The 12,252-nt window shown below is 37.3% G+C and overlaps 1 protein-coding gene across 1 annotated transcript in view; it reads right to left on the bottom strand.

Moving 5' to 3' along the window:
* Positions 1-12,252, bottom strand: part of VWA3A (von Willebrand factor A domain containing 3A) — a 34,718-nt gene that overhangs the window by 536 nt on the left and 21,930 nt on the right. The window contains exons 22-32 of the mRNA XM_010291814.1: positions 11,456-11,546; positions 9,768-9,878; positions 9,118-9,215; positions 8,814-8,966; positions 8,017-8,125; positions 7,149-7,293; positions 6,539-6,683; positions 5,276-5,427; positions 2,870-2,996; positions 2,163-2,260; positions 601-664 (exon numbers count right to left, since the gene is read on the bottom strand). Of these exons, the coding sequence (XP_010290116.1) occupies positions 601-664; positions 2,163-2,260; positions 2,870-2,996; positions 5,276-5,427; positions 6,539-6,683; positions 7,149-7,293; positions 8,017-8,125; positions 8,814-8,966; positions 9,118-9,215; positions 9,768-9,878; positions 11,456-11,546 (1,293 nt within the window). The remainder of the gene's footprint in view (positions 1-600; positions 665-2,162; positions 2,261-2,869; positions 2,997-5,275; positions 5,428-6,538; positions 6,684-7,148; positions 7,294-8,016; positions 8,126-8,813; positions 8,967-9,117; positions 9,216-9,767; positions 9,879-11,455; positions 11,547-12,252) is intronic.

A 12,252-nucleotide genomic window follows, 5' to 3' on the forward strand; every position in this document is an offset into this window, starting at 1 on the left:
TCTTTCCCTCAAAGCAGCTCTGGGACAAATGCTTCTCTCTTGTTTAACCCTGAGAAAGTACTTCCACCCAGCAATTCCTCTTTTCCTGTAATTTTTAATTTGCCAATGTAAAAGCAGCGGGTTGACTCTGGGAGAGGTTTAGTTTGTCCAGCTGCCTCTCCCACAACTTTGTAACAATAGTCCAGTGTTTGCTGAGGCTGTTTTTACTATTAGTGGGGTCTTTTTTCAGTCAGCCATTTATTTAACTGATAAATTATGCAGCCCATGTAGCAATTGTTGTTTCAGCCATTACATCTGTTCCTAACCCTCTAATGTGCTTAGCTGTTTGTTCTTAGAAAAAGCTAAACCATTAATAACAACTACACACCTACCTTTCTCCTTTCACCCCAAACTAGTTCTCTCTGACCTGTCCTTTGTGTATATTAAGTTATACTGTGGACTACCTCAGCTAAGAACTAAAATCATTACAAATGTTTTTAACTTCGGAAAAAGTCACTGCTGAAAATTAATACATTTTACATAAGGCTTATGAAGTATTATCCTTCTACTGAAATATAAGAACTATAGATAAATTATGATCTATTTGTGATGATTATTTACCTGAGCATTTTTTTTAAAGCCAGAATTGTCCTTTTGGTTTCTATTCCATTTTTGAAGTAATAACCTGCTTGAAAGAAAAAACAAAACCCAAAGAATTACAGCAGCTTTTCACAGAGACATATAGTACATTTGTATCTTTGTTTAGCTATGGCCTTGTGTAACAGAAAATCTGTTCATTGAGGAAGTATAATGCATTTTAAAGCTCTTTGCAAATACCATTGCCTGCTATTACTATTGACATGGCACCTTCTGGTTCTGGATTGGCAGTTAGGAAGTCTAACAATGAAGAAACATAAGGATCAATACAATTTAACTGTCCTTCACTCCAGTTCTAGGTAGGTATCAAAGCTAGCTCGGAATGACACTAGAAGCAGCAGGGAATGGTGTGCCACCCAAGCCAGTTCAGTCTACTGAGATAGAGATGGCATGCAGTGCCAACAGGGCCGTGGCGCTTCCAGGAAATGACTTCATTCATTTGGAGTCTGCTGGGGTACCTCTGACACGTTGTACTGTTATCTGTTATGTAACTGTTACCAGAAAATGGAAAAAGAAACTTCAAGTTGAGAGAGGATGCTGAAGAGAAGATGAAGAAGAGAAAAGATAGGGAGACAAACCTGAAGTGTTGGCAGAACATTCTTATTCTATGGAGAGAGAAGGAAGCTGAAAATTACAGTAAAGAAAGAAAGAGGGGAAGACTGGTGCATCTAATAGAGAAACTCAAATTATTTAGGAGCAGAAAAAGGCTGAGATTGAGAGGCGAGACCTTTGTGAGGAGAATGATTTTGTCAGATCCTTCAGTACATCAGGAAATATAACAATAGTTAAGAGGAAAGCTTAAGGAATCTTCCCAGAAAAAGGCTAGTAGAAACTTTACAGGTCTTTAGAGGCAAAAAGAAAGGGATATTGATGGTAACTTGAAAAGTAAATGGATTGGGACTGTTTGAGAACAGAAGATCTATCTCACATTATTCCATGCAGAGAACATAATTCTAGCAGCCAGAGAATGGATGATGACACAGTTAGAGAAGTCAGGATGCAGTAGGATAGAAGGCGCCCATACAGATTTTGGAAAATAAAAGTAATTTGCATTTCTGAGTAGGAAGTCATACTAAAGAAGAGGTACTAAACAGAACATTGCATCACATTAACAAGAGTCAATTTTCTACTTTAATAGTATATACAAAGAGAAATACATTGATTTGGCAGATGGCAGAACTCAGCAAGGAGAGGAAGAACTTAATGTAATTTCTCTTTGATGTAAAAAATGGAGGGACAATAACAGAGAAAAGAACAGCCCTGAGGTTTAACACATTGTTAGAATCTGCTCAGATCCTTTGCTATGATGGTAGCTAATTATGCAAGACCTTAAAACTAAATCCCTCTGAAAGAGACAGCTTGCTTGCATGTCATTTTCCAAGCCTCAAAAAAGCCACTAAAATTGACAGTCCAAGGAAAGAAACAGCAATTCTTTTTTAAACAGCAGACACAGGAAGTCAGATATTCTTGTCTTCCTTTCATGAAATAAAAAAGCAATTGTTGAAAGATTCTTGATAAATACTCACCTCAAAGATTTTGCCTGCTTTAAGAAACTTCTAGCTTTTGCTACTTCTTCACTAAGTTTCTTTAAATCATCTCCTTCAAAGTAAGGGAAAACTGGATCCTGAAAACAGAATTAAAATATTCTACTTTAACTTGCATCTATTTATTATTTTCAGTTTCTGCCAACTTAATTAACTGAGTCTAAGCTCTAAATCTCCCTACTCCTATCTACTTGCAGAGAAGATCTTGGTCTTACAAAGGGACCAGCAGAGCAACTCTGGATTGAATATGGTTTTGTTCACTAATATTTTTCTACTGTGGCAATCACTGAAGTCTCCTGCTGGGGCATTAATATGCTAAACACTGTATAAGGATTTTACAATTACATAAATGAAATACAAGATGGTTTGGTTAAGAAGGCACAGTAAAAGCTAAAGTTATCTTAAAAACCAGTGTGTCCAGATACAAGATTGGTTTTTGCTTCTCTTTCAAAAACTATATTGCATTGTATATTTCTTTCATGGGTTTGGTCACCTGACCAAGGCAGCTAGCAAAGAGGCAAAGCCAGATATTAAGATTTCTACTTTCAGTTTCAATGTGAAGTATCTTAGGAGTCTTGTATTAATTTTTCTCATTATTTATCTTTTTTAAATGCAGTTTGTCTACTGTTGAAGAACTAAGTTGAAACGAAATAAAACCAAATCCAACAAAACCAATCCATTTAACATACATCTTCATCATCAAGCCCCTCTGTCAACATTCTGTGTGCTGCCAATTGTCCATCCACATCTCCAAAACTGCAATGGTAACGCCCTCCTGTATGGGAAGCAAGCTTCTTCAGAAATTCATTAGCTTCTCTGTTAACAACAAAGTAGTAAGTTACTCACAAGAATTACTTCTCTGAAAGCAACAGCAATAGAGGAAGAATTTCTAAGAATTCCTCAAAAAATATTACATCAAAACAATTTGGAGGACATGATTATAAACTTCTGTATCATTTCTAATTGTCAATTGCTAATGAAGAATATATACTGCTTAGCTGTCATAATCTCCAAAGACAGGCTATTTTTGGACAAGAGGTTCAGTGTAGCAATAGACCCGAAAAAAAAAAATAAACCAAGAAACCCCATCACCTGCCAGCCTGGCTTCTGGAAATAGTATTTTACACAGGGGAAGAAACCCAAAAGCTAGGAGAGTCCATAAAGGGAAAGAACATTTTGGCGTGCCCCGTATTTTATTTTCTTGCTAAGCCTCTCTTACTTGCCCTTGTCCAACAAGAACCACTGGGATAACTGGAACAGTTGTTACTGTATTCTTATTGTGAGGATGCTAAATCACACACTTTTACTGCCATTGATACATCATTTCAGAGTTCTGTCTCCTAAGCACTGATATTGCAAAATCAAAAACAGTCAAACATCCATTAATTTCAAATAAGCTGCAAAGTATGATTGCATTAGAATGCATGTACTGGGCACTAAAATCTCCACAACTAACTAGGAGATGTCTTTGAAAGGAAGCAGCAGGTTTTGTTTTAGAATAACTCAGTCAGAAGTGACATCTTTCTCCTTTATTAGCAGATTTCCTTAACAGGCAGCTATTGGCTACTGACCAGTTAACCAAATGATATGCAAATAAATTAACTCAAAATATTAATAATGAAAAGACTTTTAATAAATACTTAAAGTTGGCTTTTTCAACTTAGGACCAATAACTCCAATGTATTAACAAGTCTACGACGTCTCCCCTTAATGGCTTGAAAAATGACATCCAAACTGTTGTCTTTTGAGGGATTTAGCTTTAAGGTCTCTTAGCTACCATAGCAGTAGAGGATCTGGGCGATTTAATCTGGAGCAGTAATGGAGTTTTGAAGCAAATCCCCCATTTATTTTTGTCTGCCACATGTTGGTTTGGCTCTCACAGTAGCCCTGTTGCATGTAAACTATATTTCTTTAGCAGGAGACTGATCTAGAAACTCCTGTCCACATATGCTTTCAACATTTTATCAGGTATTAGTGTCATTGTACTACCACAACATTCTCCACCTAGCAGACATGCCCACAGATGACTCCTGAACCATCTCTGCTCTGAAAACACCCTGAAGCTCTACAGAATGGTCTGACCATCCTCAGACTTCCTTGAGGTCCTGTAGGTCTTTCCTCATCCATCCTCACTGCTTTGAAGTATTTTGCCTTTCTGATGACCATATTTTCTGTTGTATGTTCACCTTCCCAACTCTTTTATTTCTTTTACTTTTTAATGACTTTTTACAGCTCTATTCCACTGCTGTGGCAACATCCGTCTTGCAGTTCAGCAGGATGCAACCTAAGACCTAACAGAAACAGCACTGCTTGTCAGTTTGTGCTATGAGATGGTCAAAAATTTCTCATGGCAGCTAGATAACCCAACAGCATTATCCAAAAGTTGTTAACCTCACAGCTGCCACAGGGACAGAAGGGCTGGCAGGCAATGCTGTGCTCAATTCAAGAATACAAAAGCTGAGCTCTTGAAGATCTGGGACAACTACTGCATTTTGTGGTGCCAGAGCGGACATGCACCTATTCTAGAAAGCTTGAAGACCCAGTGGCCTGTTTGGCCACTGCTGCCTGCATCACACAGGTACAGCCATGAATAAGAATCTAAAGGAGCGCATACTTTCTTATATTGTCCATGGTCCCCAATTCTGGACCATGCAAAGATCCCCGAAAGGGAACATCCAGAGATATATCTTTAACCCACAGCCCCCCATGGCTGGCATTAGTACTTTCCTAGTGCTCCTGATTCCAGTCCAGTCCAGCCCAGCGTATGAACTTTTTATACATCTATAGGGATAAGCGTATGACAGACTAGCGACAGATAGTGATAGAGCTACAGGAATGACCTCAGTGCCGCAGACTAGTCATGCATATCACTCTGTGTGTGCATGAAGGCAGACATAAGCTGTGGGAGATGTAGGCCATATGGCAATTATGTGTGTCAGAACCGCCTTCGCAGTTCCCACATGCATGAATGTCTAGCTCAATCCCAGCGTTCAGTGAACTAAGCACGTGGCCCGTCTCGGTAACACAGACTTTTGACAATAAACAAACTAGTAATTCTACAGAATTTTTTGTTGTTCTTGCAAAGTATCGTATACCTGTCTGTATGGCTAAAGGAAACAGTGTGGATTTTAGTATCTTGGTTCTTTCTCAATCTTTCAATTTCTTTCAAAATCAGACTGCAACTGGTATCTGGTTTTCCATCAGTCAATACATACAGTGCCTCTATACCTTCGAAACTGAGAGCCTTCTGAAAAGCAGAAAATAAGCTGAAATAATTAGTACATTTATAAGAAAAGTTACAGTTAAGAATGAAAACACTATTCCAATGATTTAAGATAGTTTTATATTTACCACATCATTAACCAAGTTAGTATTGCCTTTTCCTTTGCACTAAGTATGAAAGAGATCAAAGACATAAATTTGAAAAATAAACAAGTAGATCATTTATAGCATAAGAAAATATATTCACAAACAGCGCATCATCCCCAAAAACTGACTCATTGAAACAAGCAAATTAACTGGTTTTGGAGAACTGCTGACAGAAGACTTTTACATCATGTTTTGTGGGAGTTAAAGATGCTTCATGTCTCAAAAACAGGCTCACTAGGACTTGTCCTTTTTGTATTATGAAAACTTGCTATGGTAATTGACTCAGTGGACATTTTTGTAATACAGACATGCCTTATAGTGCTACTGGACTGATTCATGATGAATTCCAGAAAATTTATAAGGAGATTCTGCAAGGGTGTCTGGAAGAATCATTCACTTAAGGCAACATTTCTTTTTGATTCACATTTTAAGTCTCATGAAACTGAAAGGTCTTTCAGCCTCTGTTTTAAATTATTAATAGTTAATTTCTACACTGAGAATCTTTATATGAGAAAAGTTTCTTCATCTGTAATTTACGTTCACAAATTGTACTCAATGCCCATGTGATTCCAACAAAAACTTTCTTTTTTGTTTAAAAATAAATTCTTTATTTTAAAATAATTTCTTTAAAATAGTTTCTTTAAAATCCCCGTTTGCCTCAGAGCAAATACACCACAGCCACAGGTGTACATAAGCATCACTTTGAGCAACTGATTATCTTCTATCTCCAGTATTCTTTGAACACAAATACGAATGCAACTATTGATACTTCACTTTTTTCTTAAACTCAGTATGAGCAATGAATTCAGTATCTACAAGCTCTGGGGACAAAACAGTGGCTTGATTCCAGATCTGTTCAGTGCTTTGCATATAAAAATGTTGTATGCTTTGACCAAGTAATTTTCCTAAAATATTGTCAGTCAGATGGAAGTGTTTTATCACCACAAGACACGATGTCTTCTCCAAAATGTGGGATGCAATTCACTAACCTGTAAAGCCATAAGGATGCATGTATTACCATGAGCGTGGAATTTGGACACCCACTGCACAGCATCATGACATGTTTCGTCAGTTGCCTCTACAAGACACTCCTTCCAACTCTCTGTATTTTCTGCAAATCTCAGCAGATTAAACCTGAGGAGAAAGATGGCCCACAACATTTAACCCTAACCAATACTATCAGTCACTTCGGATAAGCCAGTTTTGAATAGAGAAAAAACAATCCCAAACCTAGTAGAAAAAACCCAAAAAACAACAAAAGCCCCCAAACAAACAACCAAGAACCTAGTATTGGATTAATGTCTTCAGCTTTAGAAGAGTTAGAAAGCGTATCTCACTCTGCATGAACAGAAAATCTATGGGAATGCTGAGTCCAAAAGGATAAACATCAGCCTACGGCAAATAAGGCTCAAATCTTTGAGAGCTTAGAATTAAAAACAACAGAAAAAGCAGTTCATGTCACATGCGTATTATGCACTATCATATAATAATTAATCGTATTGTGTTTCAGTACTGTATTATTTTTAATTAATCTCATTACATAATAATAAGTAATGCAGATTTTAGTCTTTATCATGCCTATCATTCAGTTCATCATACCTGATTTCATTTTTTCTCAGCTGTTCCCAGATAAGGGAGGTAAATTCTTTCGTGATACGTCGCAAATATGGGTCCATGGAACCAGATGTATCGATCAAAACACAGATATTTGCTTCTAAAATGGTGCCAAACAATCTTCGGCTTCCTGGGCCAGAACATTAAAACTAATTAAGTGTCACTACATAGGTTCATTTTATTGAGCATATTGTAAAAATCTTCAGTTTTTAGGGGTTATTCTGCACACATTTCTACATAATAAATTCTAATCAGTGTGGCAACTAGGTAGTTCAAAGGTTAGTACTAGAAAAGTCTTCTGCCATTTCACATCTAGCACTATCAAGCATTAATCGCCAGCCAACTGTAGCAACTTGCATTTAACAATCTGTAGCTCCTACTTTACAATCTAGCAAAAAATTGAACTGTTTCCCAATAAAGATCTTTATGAGCAACAGAGGGATCAAAATACTTTTCACCAGCAGTCATGCTGAACTTCTAAATAGGCACATTCTTACCAAAAGAAACAGAAAAGCTAATTTTGCTTGTATATGTTACTGTATATATTCTCTTGATAGAAAGCTTTTGACACCAGAAGCCTTGTATTCATGGACACAACATACAAAAAGGAAAAACTTACATCACAGCCCTGATTATTTCAGGCCAAGCTAGATGTTTATCAGCTACACAGATGCTGAATTCTTGTATTCATAAAAATACGTTTTCAAATTTCAATGAAATGCAAAACAGATTACCTCTATTCATATTTGAGGTCCAGATTTATGTTCAGATTTATTCTATTAGAAATAGTAGACAAGAAGATTTTATGTATGTTTAAGTTGCACGTTATAGAAAAACAGATGCACACCAATACCTGACAGAAGCCACTGTATTCTTTGTATATAGCGCTGTAACACTTTCTCCAGTTCTTCAGTGTAGATTTCCAGTTCTTTAGGTTGAAACTGCAGATGTTTCACAACCCCCTGGAAAAATTCAGTTTGTACAAGAGCATCTTACTTCAGGACATTTGAGTTCAGCTGCTATATATGCAATGTCTGCATTAGAAATCAGGGAGATCAGGCTTTTTTCGTCTTTACCTCTATGAAATCATTTAAGAAAATTCCTGTGACTCTGTTGCTACTAAATAACTGGTTTACCCAAATTAGGAAAGCCTAGCTCTCATCTCAGACAGTTGTGCTGGGCAACAAAATTACATAATGTGACTGGACAAGTGCATCTGTTGCATTATTTCTGACAGTTTTATAGGTTTAATAGAGCAATAATATCCTGGACTTAACTTTCTATGCTTCTCTCCAGTCATTACACAAAGCAAAACAATCAAGATCCAACGTTTTCCCAGTTTCAACTCACACATAATTTTTAAAAGCTTTATTTAAAATTTTAAAATTATTTTTCACACTGTATGAGCAGAAAAGATACTATACATTCTAAAGATCCCGTGCAGTTTGCACTACAAACATACTAAATATTTTTGTGGTGAATAAAAGACCTTCTCTAGCTTCCTAATAGGAAGGTGATTTAGAAAGCAGAACAGGGAAGAGTGGAGGGAACATCACACTAGCAAGCCACAAACATTGATCAACATGCATTGTCTTAAACAAGTACAAATACTTTCAATGATGTAAGCATAGGACATATGCAAAAGCTTACATTGATTTCTACACTAGGGAAGATAGTACAGTATTTTGCTGATACTTTCTTGTGCAGAGACTCCACAGTTTTCTTCTGGTGAGTACAGCCTGGACCAAACATCAGTCTGGGCAATTCCAGTTTAAGTTTTTTAATACTATACTTGGTCAGCCACTTGTAAGACAAACAAATGAGGCAACTGGTTGTTAGTAAATATTAGAACAGTTTAAGTAATAATACATTGTATAGAATCACAATTTACATGTTCACGTGAATTCATATGGGTAATTCTAAAATGTCAATTTATTAGTAAGGAGGAAAATACCTCTTCGCTTGAACAGATTTCCTCTTTTTTTGGCAATGTAACAGAGGGAACAGACTTTCTTATGCACATTATCTTTGGATACTTTCGGTATACTGTACCTAGTTAAGAAAATGAACAAAATAATATTAGGAGCCCTAGGTTTAAATTATAACCCTTTTGAATCACATATGACTGTTAATTAAAAACAAACAAAAAAACCCCCACCAAAACCCACAGACTAGCATTTCATACACAATTCCACATTTGAAAAAAATGCCAAGTTTCTATATATCAAAATATATTAAAAAAAAAAAAACTTATTTTTAAAAATTGTCACCTTCAAAAAATTCCAAACCAAATTTTCTGTAATCGTCTAACCATGATGACAAAATTTTTCCTTATAGCACCTTGAACCAAAGATCCCAAAGGACATTACAAAAAAACCCCACCCCCAACAAAACAACAAAAAACCCCAAAACAGATAGCCCCCACCTCCCCCCAAAAAACCCAAACACCAAACCAAAAAAACCCACCACTACTTGATAAGTGAAACTCACTTACACTCACTATTTAAACCACACTGATTATCAGTGACTTAACATCATAACAGTTTTATAATTAAAACGCTGATAATAAAAAGGCTTCACCCATCATATCCTGGTAAAACATACCCACATTTCTTCCTTTATCAGTATAAAATACTGACACTGAAAACTCTGGCTGCTTCCTTGATTTATGCTTTCTTTTATTCTCAGTCTGAGACCATTCTTTTATTGTTTGTGCTAAAAAAAATAATTAAAAAAAATGTTGACTTCAGCTAGATAAAACCCTTACATGCAACTCCGTTCTTCAGTTCATAATTTCCTACTACCACAATTATAAATACTTAATTCTCTTAGGTAATCGTTAAGAAAAATCTATATTATAGAACTGCTTACACTACTTCCACAGAAATGGAACCAAAATCTTTACAAATTTATAAATTGCCATCAGGAAGAATGTCACAAGGCATAATTTGAAAAGATTTGAGGTTTAGCATAAGCATAATATTTGTTGGAAAAGCCAATTAAGACTGTATAAAGCACCTCATATGCAAATATGAATCCAGATTTGTAAACACTGCTACATATCAACAATCTAATTTCAATGAATCAGTAGATTTCAAGACTCGTATTTCACAGAATCATAGAATCATTTAGGATAGAAAAGACCTTTAAGATAATCAAATCCAACTATTAACCCAACACTGCCAAGTCCACCACTAAACCATGTCCCTAAGCACCACATCTACACATCCTTTAAATACCTCCAGGGATGGTGACCCCACCATGCCCCTGGGCAGCCTGTTCCAATGCTTGACAATCCTTTTGGTGAAGAAATTTTTCCTAATATCCAATCTAAACCTCCCTTGGTGCAACCTGAGGCCATTTCCTCATGTCCTATCACTGGTTACTTGGAAGAAGACACCAACACCCACTTTCCTACAGCCTCTTCTCAGGTGGTTGTAGAGAGTGATAAGGTCTCCTCTTAGCTTCCTTTTCTCCAGGCTAAACACCACCAGTTCCCTCAGTCGCTGCTCATAAGAGTTGTGCTTGAGACCAGCTTTGTTGCCCTTCTTTGGATGTGCTCCAGCACCAAAATGTCCTTCTTGTAGTGAAGGGCTCAAAACTGAATGCAGTATTTGAGATGCAGCCTCACCAGTGCCAAGTACAGGGGGACGATTACCTCCCTTCCCTGCTGGCCACACTATTTCTGATACAGGCCAGGACGCTGTTGGCCGCCTTGGCCACTTGGGCACACTGCTGGCTCATATTCAGCTGGCTGTTGGGCAACCCCCCCAGGTCCTTTTCCGCCGGGCAGCTTTACCCCCACCCTTCCCCAAGCCTGTAGCGTTGCATGGGGTTGTTGTGACTCAAGTGCAGGACCCGTCACTTAGCCTTGTTGAACCTCATACAATTGCCTTGGCCCATCAATCCAGCCTGTCAAGACACCTCTGTAGAGCCTTCGTGCCCTCCAGCAGATCAACACTCCCGCCCAACTCAGTGTCATCTGCAACTCACTGAGGGAGCACTCGATCCCCTCATTCAGATCATTGATAAAGATATTGAACAGAACTGGCCCCAGTACTGAGCCAGTTGTGACCAGCTGCCAACAGGATTTACTCCATTCACCACAATTCTTAGGGCCTGGCCATCCAGCCAGTTTTTTTAAAAACAACCACAATGTTTCCTGTCAGTCTGATTAAAGATTAAAATTACGAGTGTTTCTAAAAATTTTAAATGAAATCTCTAATTTAATACTCTCTTTTAAGCAAAAGTCAAAAGAAACTGAAGACAAAAAGCTCCTAGTCCATACAGACCTGGTGGAATTTCTGCTTTGGCACTAGTAGGACGCCATGCCAATACTCTTATGGAAGCATTTCTCTCTGCACCATGGTTGTCCTTAATATACTATAAGCACATATAATAAAAAAAAAATTAGAAAGTGTTTCAGCTGGATCATGACTGCAGTATTCAAAACTGCGCCTATCCTTCATTATTCTCCAATTCCTGTTCTACTCTGGCTCTTCTGACAAGTCAGCAGATTGCCATGACAACTTCTTAATTTGCCATTTCTTGCTAGGTTAAGTAACTCAAATTGTTCAGTTTTAATTAACTTGCCAGTTTCGTCTGCTGCCATAAAACTAAAGACTAACATCTACAAGCAGACAAGTTCAGACCATTTTTGCCACTTGATGGAGCAGTCTAATATGGTAATAGCACTGTTTTATAGAATATAGTATGTAGTATTTTCCTTGGAGTTTTATTGAATATTGGAAACCTAGCGCTGACAACAGTAATTTTTCGTTTAGGTATGGCTCAACCCTCTAGGCACTGAGCAGTCTGCTCAACATAACCCTACTGTAGGATCAGAATTTTGGTGTGACCCAGAGCCTTCAAGTAACTGACATCTAATTTAACATACAGCTCTACCAGTTCTCTACAACTTTAATCCCTATGAAACTATGCTATGTAGTCACATCTCCAAGTGATTACTTTTTTCCCCTGCATTTGTGAAGAGGTGTTGAAAATATACCGGTTTTGATAAAATAGCATGGAAGACCTGTTTAAGCTAACCTAAAAAGGTCTTTGCAATATGAACGCACCTACACTTAAG

This window comes from Phaethon lepturus, unplaced genomic scaffold, assembly GCF_000687285.1.
Source record: "Phaethon lepturus isolate BGI_N335 unplaced genomic scaffold, ASM68728v1 scaffold19987, whole genome shotgun sequence".
Taxonomy (NCBI): Eukaryota; Metazoa; Chordata; class Aves; order Phaethontiformes; family Phaethontidae; genus Phaethon; species Phaethon lepturus.